General features: G+C 48.1%; 6 protein-coding genes across 6 annotated transcripts; 2 read left to right on the top strand and 4 right to left on the bottom strand.

Annotated features, from left to right (window-relative positions):
• Positions 1–343: 343 nt before the first annotated feature.
• On the bottom strand, positions 344–1,637 carry P175DRAFT_0286380 (nicotinate-nucleotide diphosphorylase (carboxylating)). Its single transcript, XM_040892768.1, has 3 exons — positions 1,382–1,637; positions 1,254–1,309; positions 344–1,143 (listed from the first exon to the last, which is right to left on the bottom strand). The coding sequence occupies exons 1-3, from the start codon at positions 1,535–1,537 to the stop codon at positions 399–401; spliced, it is 957 nt and encodes a 318-aa protein (XP_040750509.1). The 5' UTR covers positions 1,538–1,637; the 3' UTR covers positions 344–398.
• A 1,878-nt stretch (positions 1,638–3,515) lies between these two features.
• On the bottom strand, positions 3,516–4,625 carry P175DRAFT_0440454 (uncharacterized protein; the record flags this gene model as incomplete). The annotated part of the gene is made up of 2 exons (XM_040894021.1): positions 3,516–4,023; positions 4,126–4,625. The coding sequence occupies 2 exons, from the start codon at positions 4,623–4,625 to the stop codon at positions 3,516–3,518; spliced, it is 1,008 nt and encodes a 335-aa protein (XP_040750508.1).
• Positions 4,626–6,488: 1,863 nt separating this feature from the next.
• P175DRAFT_0510407 (Zn(II)2Cys6 transcription factor domain-containing protein) lies at positions 6,489–7,572 on the bottom strand (the record flags this gene model as incomplete). Its single annotated transcript, XM_040898510.1, has 3 exons — positions 6,489–7,212; positions 7,308–7,405; positions 7,465–7,572. The coding sequence occupies 3 exons, from the start codon at positions 7,570–7,572 to the stop codon at positions 6,489–6,491; spliced, it is 930 nt and encodes a 309-aa protein (XP_040750507.1).
• A 2,787-nt stretch (positions 7,573–10,359) lies between these two features.
• P175DRAFT_0533536 (uncharacterized protein) lies at positions 10,360–10,717 on the top strand (the record flags this gene model as incomplete). Its single annotated transcript, XM_040900067.1, has 2 exons — positions 10,360–10,482; positions 10,616–10,717. The coding sequence occupies 2 exons, from the start codon at positions 10,360–10,362 to the stop codon at positions 10,715–10,717; spliced, it is 225 nt and encodes a 74-aa protein (XP_040750506.1).
• Positions 10,718–10,932: 215 nt separating this feature from the next.
• P175DRAFT_0286597 (putative RAS small monomeric GTPase) lies at positions 10,933–12,238 on the bottom strand. The gene is made up of 5 exons (XM_040892769.1): positions 12,228–12,238; positions 12,015–12,196; positions 11,863–11,911; positions 11,794–11,810; positions 10,933–11,728 (listed from the first exon to the last, which is right to left on the bottom strand). The coding sequence occupies exons 2-5, from the start codon at positions 12,067–12,069 to the stop codon at positions 11,109–11,111; spliced, it is 741 nt and encodes a 246-aa protein (XP_040750505.1). The 5' UTR covers positions 12,070–12,196; positions 12,228–12,238; the 3' UTR covers positions 10,933–11,108.
• A 1,373-nt stretch (positions 12,239–13,611) lies between these two features.
• Positions 13,612–16,333, top strand: lreA (GATA transcription factor LreA; the record flags this gene model as incomplete). The annotated part of the gene is made up of 4 exons (XM_040898509.1): positions 13,612–14,299; positions 14,361–14,458; positions 14,519–14,957; positions 15,009–16,333. The coding sequence occupies 4 exons, from the start codon at positions 13,612–13,614 to the stop codon at positions 16,331–16,333; spliced, it is 2,550 nt and encodes an 849-aa protein (XP_040750504.1).
• Between the last annotated feature and the right edge of the window lie 221 nt (positions 16,334–16,554).

Here is a 16,554-nt window from a genome sequence, read left to right as displayed (position 1 = left end):
GACAGCGCGTGCGCTATGGTATCTCGACCGAACCCTCGACGGATGACGACGGGGGACGAGGACAAAGTCCAGACCCAGCTACGGGGGACGAGGACTATCGAAGCCACCGTGACGACGAGCACAGCTCGAGTGAGGGCGAGGTCATTACGGTTGACATTGAAGTTTAGTCATATTTTACTGGTGGATGGATTCTGCTCTATCGTTATGTTATTCTCATGCATCGTTAGCGCTGTTGTTTCTGCATTGTCCTGTGTATTATTCCATATACCCTCGACGCTTTCTGCTTAATTGCGGCATGAAGTGATGTGATGCTTGTTTTTGTTAATAGGTATTTCTAGAGTTATTCATAATGGTTCATGATTCCTGTATATTGATTCATCGTGCAAGAATTGTCTGTACTATCGCAGCGAAACCTTGAGGGAGAAATCCACAATCCCGGCCGATTGATGGATCGAGCTCGTCGACAGAATATCCACATCAGGACAGACATGCTGGGCGGCATTCTCCTCATTCAACCCGCCACTCACCTCGATCAAAAACAGCCTCCCTTTCCCCTTCCACTCCTCCTTTAGCGTCCGAGCGGCCTCCCGCACGCCGTCCGCCGTAAAGTTATCCAACATGATCACATCCGCGCCGGCGCCAATGGCGGCACGCGCCTCCTCCAAACTCCGACACTCGACTTCAACTTTGGTCGCAAAGCCCCCGACCGCCTTGGCAGCCGCCACGGCGCGCGGAATCGCCGCCGCAATATTCTCAATCGACATCTCCCCAGCCGCCGTCGCCGTCACCGCCGAATTGCGCGCATTGTTCGCACACGCCCAGACATGATTATCCTTGAGCATGGTCATGGAGCTCAGATCGTGGCGGTGCGGATCCGCGCCGCCCACAAGCATCCCGTATTTCTCGACAATGCGGAACCCCGGCGTGGTCTTTCGCGTGCCGGCCAGCGTACCGTGCCAGCCTTGGCGCCGGAGAATCTCGACAAGCGCGGCTGATTTCGTGGCGATTCCGGAACACCGCGCGAGAATGTTCAGGGCCACGCGCTCACCCAGGAGGATCTTGCGGATGGGGCCGCGCACCGTTGCGCAGTGGGTTTTTGCGCCGGCGGGGAGGTGGTGGCCTTCTGCGTGGTGCCATTGGACTCTATATTGTATTCAGTCTTTCCTGTCTAAGCTGGGGAAGAGGATAGACATAATAATAATAATAATAATAATAATAATAGATGATGGGGTGGATGGATGATAGGAACATACGTGCAGCCTAGTTGGGAAAACACTTCGTCGAAGAATGGCACGCCGGCGATAATCCCCTGTGTGTTTAATGTCCTGTTAGCTATTGCATTGCATTGCATTGCACTGTATTTGTGGAATTGAATCCATACGCTGCTCTTCCCCAGTAATCGCGCCTCCCCCTCTGACTCGCCCACTACGAACCCGCCGTAGTCGAAACTCGGACAGTCCTCTTCTAGCCATTCGGACACGAGCCGTTTGTAGTTTCCTGGGAGGAGGTGGCGGAGGTCTCCGTGGGTCGAGGCCATTGCTTCTCTTGTTGTCTTCGGATACCTAGATAGTGATGATGAAGTGAGAATCCCAGCATAATTTCGTATCCGAGAACTCCCCGCGCGGGGGCTCGGGAGGTTCCGGTGATGTCACGTGTTATACATCCCGCTAGCTAACTATAGTCATACTGTCATACAGACTCAACCTCTACAGACTCTGGTAACTACTGTACAAGAATGTCAGAAATCAGAGAAAGAGGTTCGTAGACGAATACGAAAACGACTTGAGCCAAGCGGTACACAATACAGAGTAGTTAGGTCGTCAACAGAGCCAGAGTAACGAGCGTAACCTAGGCTATCAGCTATAACGAGGTGGTACGTGCCTCCTCCTCCGTCTTGCATGTTTAGGCTGCATCATTTACAAACTAGTTATTCGTTCTTGCGGCCAAGATGGATGGAAACCGCATTCGGGTTCGAATTCGCATGCTGCCTGGAACTTTCTTTCTTTCTTTGTTTGTGTTTTTTTTCGGATCCTCATCCTAACTTTCCAAGGGCATGCATGTGACACCACCAACAAACATCCATTGAGGCTGTACAAGTCTGCCAACTTTGCAAGATAACCATTAGTATGTTTTAGGAAAGTAAGAGCAGTTGAAAAAAAAAAAAGAAAAGATCTTATCAGTGCGGGGTATGTACAAGCAACACGCATTTTCAACTTTCAGGGGTTCTGCTGCTTCTGCATAAATGGGTGGATCTGGGAATGACTACTCCGTACTCCGTATGCAGAACTTGAATGTACAAGTAGCATCGGGTCAATTCTAGTCCCCCGGCGTGGGTGGTGTGGTGTGGTGTATCACTCACTACCTAGGTATCTACCTAGGCATCTACCTAGTAGGTACAGGTAGGGAAGGATTTAAGACCGGATATATGTAAAGAGTCCGCGGGGTTGAAGACTGCGACTCACTCACGCAGACCGGTTTCTTTTCGAGAAGGGTTTGTTTGTGTGGTTATAGATAGCAGTGCAGTGCAGTGTACCTAGTAGTAGGATATGTTGCTGTGATCGGAGGGTAATCAAGAATTAACAAGAGAACTCAGCACCAGAAAGGCCCGCTAACAAATGCCGTAGGAAACTCCACTGGCAACACCAGTGGACGCTGTTAAACCTTCGGGACCCTGGATGTCTCCGTTCCGAACAGCAAGTCCGAGGCCGTCCCCGCGGACTCTGATTAGTACACTACCTAGGTAGTCTCGGTTGCCCCAGATCCGGCGTATTGTTGCCGGCCCGTGTTCGGTACGGTATGGTATTACATTACACCTGGTAAGATTGTAATTCTCAATTCCGGGTACGTTGTGCCATTCCTCTACTCTACTTCTATTATATGAACAGTAGCAGTGGGAGGGCTGCTATTTATCTACTCTATGGAAGCTAAATCCTCCCTAATTATAAAGACGCTAGAACCATACAGAGCACACATTCGAGAAGCCTGGGCATAGAACAATAAGCCACTGACGTCGAGTGTGCCCACTCCGACCTGTCCCTCGGAACATTCATCTCATTCATCTCCTATATGTAATTCCGAGAATATACGCACGCGATTATGGCCTCTAAGCTGGGAAGGTAAGTGTCAGTGTTGGTGAACTGGATAACCTACTCCACTGCCATTCCTGTACTTGAACGTGGACAGTTGAAGAGACATGATCTGCACATCTCAGTGAGGCTTTTTATCCTGGTCTCTGAAATTTTCGTCTGTGGAGCGAACTAATGCAGTAATCCAAGTTCCTACAGACTCCAGAGTAAGGTACTCCGTAGCTCGGGTTATATTGTACAAACCAGGCCCACTCTGGATGTGATGCCGATGCTAGGATATTCGGCACACCATCCGGGGAAAGAATTGGAGTAGTCTACTCTTGGCTTGAAAGCTGGGCCGAGATCCAAGGTAAGAATAGTACGGTAGGGATTCGGTAGTTGAGTGGGTTGTTGTATCATGGGAAATACTAAAATGTATCGGTAGGTACTTCAGGCCGCTGCCCCCCTCCACGCCTTATACAGAATCTTGCAGCCATACTTTTCCCCCTTCTTCAACAACACCGTGTGCCGCCAATCCGGTTCATTGATCGCATTCACGAATCGACTAGGCTCAATGCAGAACCCGGCAAACGGCCCGCGTTTCGGATTTCCATCTACCTCGGGTACATTGATGTGCTCGCCCGTGTAGAACTGGAAGGCTGGCTCCGTGCTATGGACCTGCAGGTTCATCTTGGTGCCGGTGTGGTGGAACTCGGCGAGGAGCTTCAGTGGCTGGCTGCGTGTGTCGACGGGCACCCCGGTGAGATCGCGCTGCATGACGAAACAGTCATCAAAGACAGCCTTTTCCGGCCCGAATTCGAATGGCTGCGTGACGTCGATTTCATGCGGCGAGATAGGCCCGATGGGGATGCCGCTTTCAAGGGGGAGGTAGTCTCGTGTTGCAAGTTTGGCGATTACGTCGTCCGCGCCGCTGGCGGTATTGCCGAGGTTGAAGTAGCTATTCCCAAACAAAACAAAAACAAAAACAAAAAGGTTAGTGTTAACAGGATAGGCCATTGAGGTTTCATGCTCATATAGCTATTGGAGGAGGATTGATTACCTGTGGTTCGTCACGTTGATAACAGTCTCTTCGACCTCGTCTCCCACCAGCTCGGCTTCATACTCGATACTGAGCATCGATCTGGGCAAACCACCCTCCACCTCCTCGCTAACCGTGTAGAAGACCTTCAGCTCCACTGCACCCGGGTATCCTTGGTCCCTGTGGGGGCTTAGATATGTATAGAGAAGTGCATCCTTACCGTCGCGCTTGACGACCGTGGGACCCTCGAATTCTACGCGACCCCATCCATTACTACCGCCGTGCAGCGCGTTGGATCCATTATTCTTCTCAAGCTGGTACTTTGTCCCGTTGAGGCTCTCGATAACACCGCCCTTGATTCGGTTTGCGAATCGCCCAATGGTGGCGCCAAACCAGGGAAGGTTGTATTTCTCGTAGTATTCTTTCTTGGTGAATCCCTGGACGATGTTCTGGCCGTCGACGTTGAATTCCTGGATGATAGCGGCGAGGGAGGAGAATTTGACTGAAGTGTGATCGCCCATTTCTTCTTCTTTTTTTTTTTGTACAATTCGGTTCAATTCGATTAATGGTTCTGATCGGGTTATATCAAGAGATGAGAAAAAGGGTTGAGCTCGGGAGCAGAGAGTTGATATAGGGAGGGGTATTTAGTCTACCCCGCAATCAAATCAACTCAACAACCGGAATGAACAAAACATTGCCTAAACAGCTACGAGGGCTCTGAGAGGTGCGACTTCATTATTTTTTTGCTCTTGTAGGGTCTGCATCTGCAACACGGGTAAATTAACGTGATCTCTTCCGTATTAGCCTAAACTGGCGGTAAATCTTCCGGTTGACTACCTAACCCTCACAGGATGGGATGTTACTCCGTAAAAGAGCAGAAGGCTATGCGATACTGCCAGATATGCAGAGAAATAAATAGCAACTGATATCTGTCTGGATGTAAGGTAAAGTACTACAGAAAAGTAAAAGTATTCAATATCAACTGCGCAGATCGGTAAATAAGCCAAGACGGCTCAATTTTATCTGATAAGTAACCTGTTTCCTTGCATCCGAGTACTAAGGGACCTATAGTTTCTACTCATGCCTAGTGCTGGATCGTATGATCTAGTATAGTAGAGCTTGTGGTTCTTCATCTTTGTAGTTGGTAGAATTGTCATGATAGCAAGCATGTATAAAGATAGTAACTTGCATAACCGTCCAGAAATATAAATATAATACCGAGTATCAAGTTGTATTTCTAAAACATCGGGCGAATTTACTAGTTAAATAGGGATACTGAGTCAAGACTGTACAGAGCTACCCCAATTCTAAGCATGTTTTTTCAAACCTAGCCAGAAAAGTTGGGGGCGGAGGCCAAGTTGATAATAACAGTGACAAATACCTTACTTGTACTACTACTAGTAGTTAACTAGTTATAGTTAGTCCGCACTGAAGAAAGTCTCCGTGATCCGAGTAAAGCTCAGACTAGCGTGGCTGGGGTGCAAAGTACTACCCATCCTATACTCCGTCCATACAGCCGACTGGACGACCTGGTCGCTCGGCATTTCGGGTATAGAGATTTGATTCCAGTCAGTTTACTCCGGAGTTAACTACTAGTAGTTCACGAACGAACGAACGAGGGAAACTTGAGCGATTTCTAACTTTGATCTCAAGTACCACTACCACTATCTGTACTAAAGGTTAGGATTATTTATCATTTATAATATAACTATTAGATGTCGCTCACGGAGATAAGTCTGACTGTACTAGGACGGAAGCGGAACTCATGACGTTCTCCCGGTCGGTCCAGTTGGCGTCTTAGTCATCGGGTCTCAACGTCATCAAGTTAACTAACTAACTAACTAACTACATAACTAACAGGTGTCGTTCCTGGTCAATCTTCAACAACCAATCACCTCGGGACATTCCGCACATGAACCACCATTTTTAATCAGTTTCTTGAAAAAGCTTTATTGCGCACAGGACTTTCAAGGTTAAATATCCATATGATGATTCATTATATTCGTCTGCTCTATGTACAACCCCTGATACAGACAGACAGACTCGTGGGTTGAGATCGTGAATGGGAAGAGAGAGAGCGAGGGACTCGGTGTGAAAAGTTAGGTAGATGGAAAAAAATTAACTCCTGAATGTTTTATCGAATCGCAAACACCAAGCCAAACACCGTGAACACCCACGTGAAGAGAAAAAAAAAAAGAAAAAGAAAAAAAAAAAAAGGTCAAAAAACAAATCCCATACACACTGAACGATCCCTCCGGAAACCAAAGTGCTGTCTGTCTTAAAAAAAACGCGGTAAGAAATCAAATATGTAACAAGTCAAGAGCGGTCAGAACGGAATCCGCGTAGTATACAATCGTTCAACGTCGTACAGCAGCATCGCGAGCTCAGGTCGATGTGATTTCCGGCGGATTGGCATTCAGAAACTGGTTAATATCCTCGTAGTCGTTCTTGTTGTCCATATATGACCCGGTCATCAGACAGCTCAGGGGCAGTTGTCGGTTGAAGAGCGGCGAGGGCATGGGCTCGTCGAAGGTCAGGGCCCCGTACTCGACGGCTCCCATCATATCCATCTCGTCGAAGCCACCGAAACTTGGGTTTGGCCATTGCTGGGGGTTCTGTAGGGCGAGCGGGTTCACCACGCTAGGCATGGACATCGAAGATATCGACGTGACGAATGGAGGGTTGTTCGGCGTTAATTGGGACTCGCTCTTGATGGCGGGGATCTCGGTCCGTGATGTTACGGGGCTAATGGTGTTGGTGGGGGTCTGGGGGAGAGTGCGGGCAGCAAAGGGATCGGAGAAATAAGATGGAATCACGGGCGATTGTGCGGTGTCGGAACTGGCGTCTGACGAATCCTGTCGCTGCATGTGCCCGGCATTCTGCTTCCACAACTCCTGCTGCATGGTTTCTGTGTTTTCTTCGAAACGCTCATTCTTGTTGTGATCCAGAGCGCCGAGTTGAGTGAGTAAATCGTGCGTGAGAGGGTGGCCGTTAGATTCGCATTTCAGCGGTTCCCCGGGCCAGCCTTCGCCCTCGTTTATGCGTCGATATAATTCTTGTAGACCGTATACGAGCCACGTTTGTTGTTGTTCGAGCATCTCAACATATCTAAATAGCCCCAGGACAGTTAGCCATTAATTACCCTGGATGAAACTTGCGAAACGAAAATCCAATCAAAAAAAAAATGCCAGGTGCATGCTCACCCCTTAGGGTACACTTTATCATGGGCCTTCTTTCTCTCGCCAAAGACACATAGAGTGTTGTCTGCTCTACACCGACCGCATGGTTTGGCTCCGTCACACTGCACCGGGTCAGTGCATCAGTAGGTGCTGATGCTAGTTGGGCCGAGGCCGTGCTTACCTTGGACTTCTTCAGTCGACACCGATCGCAGGCCTTACACACCCTTTTGCGAACCCCGCCATCTGAATGCGAATTATCGGATATAGGAGATGGTTGTCGTGCCGTCATTGTGTATAGTGAGTATATATATATATACGGGTGGGGGGGGGGGAGGTATAGATTGCGGAAGGGTAGTGGTAACTATGAGACCACTGATCGACAGCCGATAGAGAGGTAGTCCAGCAAGAGAGAGAGAAAATAACCAAACACAATTATTTTAAAACTGGTCGATTATTTCTCTTTTTATTCCCTTCAGTTCAGTCTCGTCTTGCAGCTCTAATGGTGTTCTCGAAGCGGTGTTGCAATAATGATCCGAGATCGATAATCAATACGTCAAGCCGGGTAAGTCGATGATTCCACGAACGAGAATAATAATAGAAAAAAAAAGTTTCCCAGAGTCAGGATCTAAAGACCCAATACAAGGCTCGAGGCAGCGAGGTAATGAGTAATGACCAAGGTGGACGAGGTTGCAACGAGAACAGTGTGTTGTAGGGTAGCGTCCCAAGGTCCAAGTTCTTTGGTAACCAAAAAGTAAACAGGATTCGAGAAGCCAGGGAAAACTGCAAAGCTTCGAGACTGAACTCTGAAGGAGGAGAACTGGCGATTATAATATTATTCTTTTCCAGCTGCTGTTAGGGGAGAGAACAAGTATAGTTATATTACTATTTCTGAACAATGCTGACACGGGTTTAAAGCTAAAGAAATATTATTTATTTTCAAGTAAAAAAAAAAAAATAAGAAGAATTAAAAAATAAGAATTTAAAAAAAGAAAATAAAAAAAGATTGATTATTTGACAACAATTGTCTAAGAATTATTCAATGTCCAACAACACATTACGGAGATTGTAACCCGTTCTCCGTTTCTACTTACCAAGTTACCATACCCAGTAAGTTTTACCGTATTGACGTAATTTTGCGACCTTGGAAGCTTAAAACCACGCCGATCTATCTCCGATCCAAAGCCTAATCCTCGACACGATATCCTAAAGAGGAATCTTCTAGTAGTAACTGGAGCTAGGAACATATCGATTTTTTTTTAATAGCTCTACGTGGGTTAGAATCACAAGTTTTTTTTTTTCTTTCTTTTTTTTCGAGAAAGGGAACTGTAAACCTCTTTTGTTACAACATACGGATAACGGAAGCATAACTTTAGAATAGTTTAGTTATGGATTGCATGGCGACTATTATTCATCTAGTGCCAGCCACTATTCCCTTCCGGGCTAGACTCGGTCCTCGGAGACAATTTCATGAATTTCCCGAAGGAGCAATTCACTCATCCTTCTGGGGTTGAGAGATTTTATGCCCTCACCTTGAGATGAAAAAAAAAAAAAAAAAAAGTCTCTCACATAAGAGCCGTATATCCGGTAGCCTTCCACCAGCTCTCGATTTTGTAGATATAGTACTCCGTACTAGACACGGTGATGATCGATCAAGAGAATAATATCAAGCTAAGTGTGTAGACCATCCACTCTCTCACCAGGGAGGTCTAAAAGTCTCTGGATTCCCCTTCCGGTCCTCTGTACGGGGGGATACAGACTGAGTTCCTTGTCGGAGAATGAACCCTCGTTAAGGAGGAATCCTGCTGAATCGGGAAATTCTATACTATGCCCCTCCTCCACTGCATAAGGCGGATTTACGGCACAATAATCGGATTCGCTTGTGTCCACTCTTTCGGCACGTCTATGCCGAAATCGTCTACTTGGCAAGTATTCCGTACCTGGGTCAACGGTTGTATATCGGAGTGGGATTATAGATCCATGGTGGGAATAGTCTTGTCCCCCCAAAATTCCTCATGATCATCATTGGCCCTAAACCAGTCCCACAGGCGGTACCTAGGTGGACGGACGGTGATCTGTCGATAATCTCTCGGTACAGACTACTAGGATTCTGGAATCGGGATGTTCAAATGATTCAGTCCTCGTGAAAGCTTAACCTCCATGTTGGCGTTAAAGCCTTGCCAAGTGATTAGTCTAGAGTACTCTATAGGATAGGCTATGGTTCTAGAGTTAAGTTGATGTCATTGTCAGCACGATAAATCCGTTAACTAGCTGTATTTTCCCCTTGATTTTATACTACAAAGTAGATACTCCATCACTTGCTCGCATCTGTCTATTGTGGTCTATCCGTCCGCCCGTCCGCCCGTCGTCTATCCTTACTGAAACATGAAAGTTCTAAAGAGACTTCCTAGCTAGGTAGTTGTCTCTATTCGTGTACTCCGTACCCACCTACTAAATTACTACTAGTATAGACGCCCTTCCCGATGCCGGTGGGAAACGATGCCGTCTGATCCTCTCTCCGGCATGATGATCCATGACGTGGAGAACACTCGGGGCTCACACATCTGAGAATATATCCTCCTAACCAGGAAGATTATTGGATCTTGATCTTTTCCAGAAGCCATTGATTTGCTTTTCCCCCTCCAAACCTGGAAAGAAACGATACCCCTTGGATCTCCCCATCAGATGTACCGCCACTGCCTTTGTACAAACGACAGAAGATGGAGCAAAGCTGAAGAAGGCGCTAGTTTAGCTTCAGCTTTGAGTAACGATAACGGACAATCAATGATTCATGCTGTGTTTTCTACGTATGAAAGATTCCTGCATTCTCTCAGTCTCTATAACAGAGTATACCGCAATAGGGATACTGATGATGGTATGTACTAACTATAGTTAACTAGGCCCTAGTACTAGTACGGAGTAGGTAGACTATCACTACCTACTGTATCTACAAGTAACCTGGCTAGGCAAATTTCTTTCATCCAAGGGTCCTTCCTCCCTCGGTACAAACGTTCTAGACTCTTGTTTTCCCTCTGCAAAAGTTGTTCGAGCCACTGAACTAAAGATAATCCCAAAGGTGATGGCGTCATTCCGTCTATCTTCAGACCTGGACCCGGTTCCACACCCTTCCTGCCGGTTCCGCTGGTTCTCACGCCATCTGATCTTGCTTACACTCGCACACCCTTCGGGTGAATGGAAGGAAGTAGGTTTGCAATCAGTATTTGCTTAACAGGGTATGTAAACTCTGTGTTGCCCGCTTTGGCGTGTCCTACTAGACTACACTAGACTAGACTTCATGTCATGTCCTGTCTTGTCGAATGCTTACTTGCAGACAGGAGGCCAAACGCCTGCATGACTTCACCGTTGGACTCGAGTGTGTGCTGATCATTGTGGAATTGCTTTCTCTGTTCACCCGTCTGGTCTTGGTGCTGGGCTAGAATTGTTCCTTGAGTATACATATCCATGGAAACGTTCATGGGTTTTCTTACTTCAGGGCCGTACCATTCAAAACAAACACCAAGGTCAATTATACACACACATATATATATATACACAGACAGACAGGCAAAACAGGGTTGTTCAGATACTGGAATTAGGTGCTCGTGGTGATGCAACGCAAAAAGAGCCTATGTGAATACCATCTTATTTCAACAGCACAGTCGCTTCCATCGACTGGGGGTTTTCTTATCTGGGGCATCATCTGACGGGCTCTTGGATTCCTTTTCTTTCTCCAACAGCTCGTCCTCATTGGTCCGTCGGTTCCCCGCCATCAGCCCACGGAATATGCTCTGGCGATTTGGAGCAGGCTTCGAGAGGTCCGCTGCGCTGTTATTCCTTGATATCGGGTTTGTTGGCGCCTTTTTGAGAGAAAAGCCCACGTGACGAGTCGGTTGGATGAGCTCGAGGTTGTCTTGATGATGCTGTTGACGTGCTTCCACCACCCGGCGGACCAGTACTAATCCCATTCTCATTAGACTCAGCTAGACCCAACGGAAGGACGAGGAAAGGCATACGAGCAAATGTCTCCTCAATGTTAACCATCTCCCGCGCGCTTGTCTCCATGAACCCGGAGCCATGTTTCCGCGCATACTCCAACCCTTCCCGCGCACCGATGACGCGATTATCCTTGAGATCGCACTTGTTACCGGCTACGATCTTAATCGGAGGCGCCATTCCAACCTCCAGTCCCCGCGCGCTATCGCCCAATTCCTTCAGTAGTCGCAGGTTGTCCTCGGCCCGCAGTTCGGTTTCCATATCAATCATATCCATAAAATAATCCAGCGCGCCAAGGCTGGACGCGCTGGTGATGTCGTAGACGAGCAGAAAGGCATCGGATTTCAGGTTCGATGCCGCCCATAGTCCCCGATATTCCTCCTGGCCTGCAGTATCGGTAATGGATAAGAAATACGGTGTGCCATCGATGTCGCGTGTCACGGAGTATGAATCCTCTGTCGGGGAATTATACCATTAGAGAATATGGTAGGTTTGGGGGAGGTTCGAATGAACGCTATACCTATTGTAGGATCATATCTAAACACGATTAAAAAAGAAAAGGTTAAACATGAGAGAGAGAGAGACATACTCGTGAATCCATTGGCTTCGAACTAGTCGGAGTGTAATGGAAGATTTCCCTAAGTCCGGTCAACCATGTGGTTCTCAGGAGCCATTGCTAGCGCTTCCAGCTCAGAAACGAGCGATCGCGAACAATAGAATAGACCTTTGGTGTAAGCATACCACATCCACCATCCCCGCAGATGGTGATCGAAATCTTGTTTGGGGCGTCTGCCATGACGTGTTATTTACAGGCGTGGATCGAATTGTGCACGCGATCGACGGTCCTGGATAACACGAGAAGGAAAGCAGTTGGTGTTGTTGGCTACGTGTTAAAGAGCGGGTGTAAAAGGCAAGGTATATATGTATATATATATGTATTATACATATATATATATATATAAGAACTGGAACTTCGAATTTGGGGGGGAAGAAGGGACGGCCGAGAGCGTTGCGGCACTACAGCAGTTCCTACCTGGAGGCGTACAAAAAGGGAGGGAAACAAGGCAAGCAAACGCGAAAGCCAGCCAAATAGACAATAGAGAGTCAATGTCGAGAATAACGAGTGTGGTAAGAAAAGGTTATCATAATGAGGGTATCTGGGAAAAGAAAAAAAGGAGGAAAATGAACAAAGAAGGTCGCGCCCCCTGGAACCATTTTGAGATGATGATAGTCTTTAGTTTCCGATTGCGGGAGGCTCAGTTTTGAATCTAAAACTCCTGAGATGATTCGAGCCCCAGAGTATGTACATCGACTAGTATAATCTGTCTCTCTCTCTCTCTCTCTCTCAAGATATCTGTATTTTTCTGGAAGTGTTCTAGTTGTCCCAGAGGTTGGAATCAACGCAGCTGTTGCCATACATGTGCTGTGTCTGGTCGGACACATCCATGGTGGAACACCGTAGCCTCATTGCTGAGCATCCAATCAGACCTGGAATGTCAATGCAGGAAGCTGTAGTTTGACTTTCAGGGAACTTCACATGATGAACTTCATGAACTGGTTATAAAGTGGTGGTGTTTGGTGATGAGGTTGAAAAAGGCCAACCACGTGAGATCACCGGACTTGAATGGTTTCGACTTTTCAAACTTCAAACTTCAAACTTCATCATCCCACATTCTCGGGTTCTTCACGTCCCTTTTAAATTTCATCTCCTCAATCTGGGATCATAGATTGATCCATCACAAAAGTACCTTCTGACACATCATCTCCTCCCCCCCCACCTTTTCGCTTCTCTTATTGGTAGTCAATTCCTCTCCCGACCCGCCTCGCAGGCGTCGTTGATCGTCATTCTTTTCTTCGTATATGAATGATGAGAATGGGACCTTTACATCCTCAACGCACCTGTTACTCGTGATCTGGAAAGGGCCTTTTCTGTTATTTTTTTTCTTTTTTCCCCCCTCTTCTTTTCTTCTGTCCCTTTTTTTTTAAAAAAGTTTCTTTTCTTCTCTCTTGTTTCCCTCGGTCTTGCTTATTAGCGTGATTGATTCAGGATATTGCCGCCCCCGAGTCAAATCCTAGGCGGCTTCGTTCCCCCCGCTTATCTTCCTTTTATGCCCCTGGCCTCACAGGCTTTGGGATCTTCTTTATTTTGTCCCCTCTCAAGTGAGTTTGCGGTTGGGCAAGTAAACCAGCTATATTGCATAGGCCAGACTTTTGCCCACTAGTTGTCCCAGGGTCTACCACTCGTTTGTTTTGGATGTTTTTATCCCATTTCCCCGATCCGCTTCGTCCATTGGCTTGGGGCTTTGAATCGATCGATCGGGAGAAAAAAACCTACATCATGGCCAATCGAGGGATGGAAGACTTCGATGAAGTCTTTTATGAGGGGCAGTTCTCGGTAGCCCAATCAGATCGCCATTTGGAAACGCAGCATGACCAGATGATGCCCTACACGTCGGCTCCGATGCAGGTGGGGAGCTTCGCCTACCCCAGCCATCGAAACGATATACTAGAGGGAAGTGTTTCAACGGCGATTGTACCATCTGTGAGTAATGGAGGAGGGCGTATGTCAAATCCATTGCTTGCGTTTGATCCCACGGGGGGAAGCTCCATGTCGATGGGGCTGGACCCGGGAAGCACCTTTGCATACGATACTCCGGCCTATCCGCCTTCAACAATGGCCGTAGATCACAGCTTGGACCATCGCCAAGCAACTCACTTTACCTCCACACAATCACAGGCCACGAGACTAGACCCTGGCCCCGCATATTCTGCCGCCCAACCCCAGGAATCATCCTCGAGTATGTTCTGGGGGCCGGCCCATGACACTGAGGATGTTCGTCCTTCAATGCAGGGCATGTCCTCTCGCCAGTCGGGTTTCTCCCATCCTTCCGATCCTGGGCGGGACCAAGCGCTTCCACGTTCAGGCCAAGATGTCCAATCTACCTCCCAATCTACCTCCCAATCTTCCTCGGGGTCGGTCCTTCCCCATCGATTCATCCAGCCTAAACGAACAGGGCCAGCAAAGGGTGGGTTACTATCATGTAAACATATAAAGTCCACTGATCACTAACTTGGGCTACCTGAAAGCTTCTTCTTCAACCACTGTGACCGCAGAGTCTAGTGGTGAAGGCTCCCCGTATGCTAACGTATACTCTAGTAGTGGGTTTGACATGATGGGTATCCTGGTACGTTCCTAACATACAAGGGAGAACTTCCTCAGGACTAACCAAATCCATTCACATTAGGCCGAGGTGGTGTCGCGACCTGATCCCAAAATCAACATCGGTGCGGTTGATCTATCATGTGCTTTTGTCCTTTGCGACATTACTTTAGAAGACCAGCCCATTGTCTACGTTTCACAGGCCTTCGAACGCTTAACGGGCTATCCCCAAAAGGAGATTGTGGGTAGAAATTGCCGTTTCCTTCAAAGCCCGGATGGCGCCGTTGAGCAAGGCGTGCCTCGGAAGTTTGTCGACACGAAAACTGCTTTTCGGCTGCGGACTACGATTGATGAGCGAACTGAGATCCAAGCGAGTATCATTAATTACCGAAAGGGAGGACAGCCATTCATGAACTTGATTACTATGATTCCCGTGCGGTGGGATTCCAACGATTATCGGTTTTTCGTGGGATTCCAGGTCGATCTAGTGGAGAAGCCAGACGCCGTCAAGAGGCGAAACCCAGGTACGGCACTCTTTCACTCGTGACCCCCCGTAGGAACTAACATGGGGACAGACGGATCTTACCTGATCAACTATCAGCGGAGTCAGCTCCCAAGTTACGTGGTGCCTTCTCCAGACATGTACCGCGACGACCATGATCCCGCTACCCAGTTTCGACCGGACCAAGTCGCGGCATTACTAGACGGTCTTGGTGGAGGCGACCCAGCAGTCAGGAACCACTTGGATCATATTCTTGTTGAGAATACGGATGACGTGATCCAGGTATTATCCTTCGAAGGAGACTTCCTTTACTTATCGCCGTCTTGCCGAAAAGTTCTTGAATACAAATCAATTGACCTGGTAGGCAAGACCCTGTCTACAATATTGCATCCAAGCGATATCGGTCCCGTCATCCGTGACTTGCGCGCCTGCACCACGAGTGACCCAGTCAGTGTGATATATCGCATCCGCAGAAAGCACAGCGGCTACGCATGGTTCGAGAGCCATGGATCATGGCATATCTCGGAGCGCGGACGGCAATTCATGGTGCTAGTTGGCAGGGTATTCCCGGTATACTGCCTGGACCAACTCGCCAAGATGGAGCGCGGCGGACTCGCAGAAAATGACATCTGGGCCAAACTATCCCTGTCCGGCATTATCCTTTTCATGTCGTCAAAGTCCCGCGCGGTTCTTGGTCGAGCCTCCGACGATCTCGTCGGTAAAAGTATTCAGGACATCGTTGGCACCGACTCCCGCCAGGAAATTCAGCACGCCCTCGGGACATCTCACAGCAGTGGACAACAGAAAACATTGAGCCACAAAGTTCGTCATCGGAAGGGACACATGCTCCCAGCCCAAACTACGTTTTACCCAGGCGACACCAAAGAAGGCGTCAAGCCCAGTTTCGTAGTTGCCCAATTCCGCTTCCCAAAAGCGCCACATGGCACGTCCAGCACCGAGGAATCAAGCTCGAGCGACTCCGTCCCTACAGAGGCAACTTTTGCAGGGGACAGCAGCAGGGCCACGAAGCCAATAGAACTAATCATGGGCCCTACAAAAATCCCCAAGGAAACTCTCGCCTCCATCGACGCAACCCTATTCACCGAATTAATCCCCACTAGAGGCTCGAGCTGGCAATTCGAGCTGCGCGAGCTAGAGAAACAGAACCGCTCGCTATCCGACGAAGTCCAGCGCTTGCTGGCGCGCAGAAAGAAGCGCAAGCGCAAACAAAGCGCCGTCCTGATCGAGAAGACCTGCGCCAGGTGCCAGACCAAGACCACGCCTGAGTGGCGACGCGGGCCCAGCGGAAACAGAGATCTATGCAACAGTTGTGGATTACGCTTTGCGAAGCAGATGCGGAGTGCAGCCCAGGCTTCTGATAATGCGGTCGCTTATTGATTCATTCCCTTCTCTCTTTCTTGGTCCTCTCCAACTCGGTTGGAGCTGAATGTGCAAGTTCTCTTAATTCTTGATTTTCTAAATTGGTATAGGCTCTTAGTTACCTACCCAGTATAACTTGTATCTATTAATCTGCTGTTCGGTTCTGTGTGGTTGGTTGTTTTTTGGTTTCTTGGATTAGCGTGATACCATCCATATCCATCCGTGTTAAAGAGACCGCT

Source organism: Aspergillus ochraceoroseus (assembly GCF_002846915.1).
Source record: "Aspergillus ochraceoroseus IBT 24754 chromosome Unknown P175scaffold_6, whole genome shotgun sequence".
Lineage (NCBI taxonomy): Eukaryota > Fungi > Ascomycota > Eurotiomycetes > Eurotiales > Aspergillaceae > Aspergillus > Aspergillus ochraceoroseus.
The sequence above is the reverse complement of the archived record's forward strand: the minus strand, read 5'-3'. Positions and strand labels throughout refer to the sequence as shown.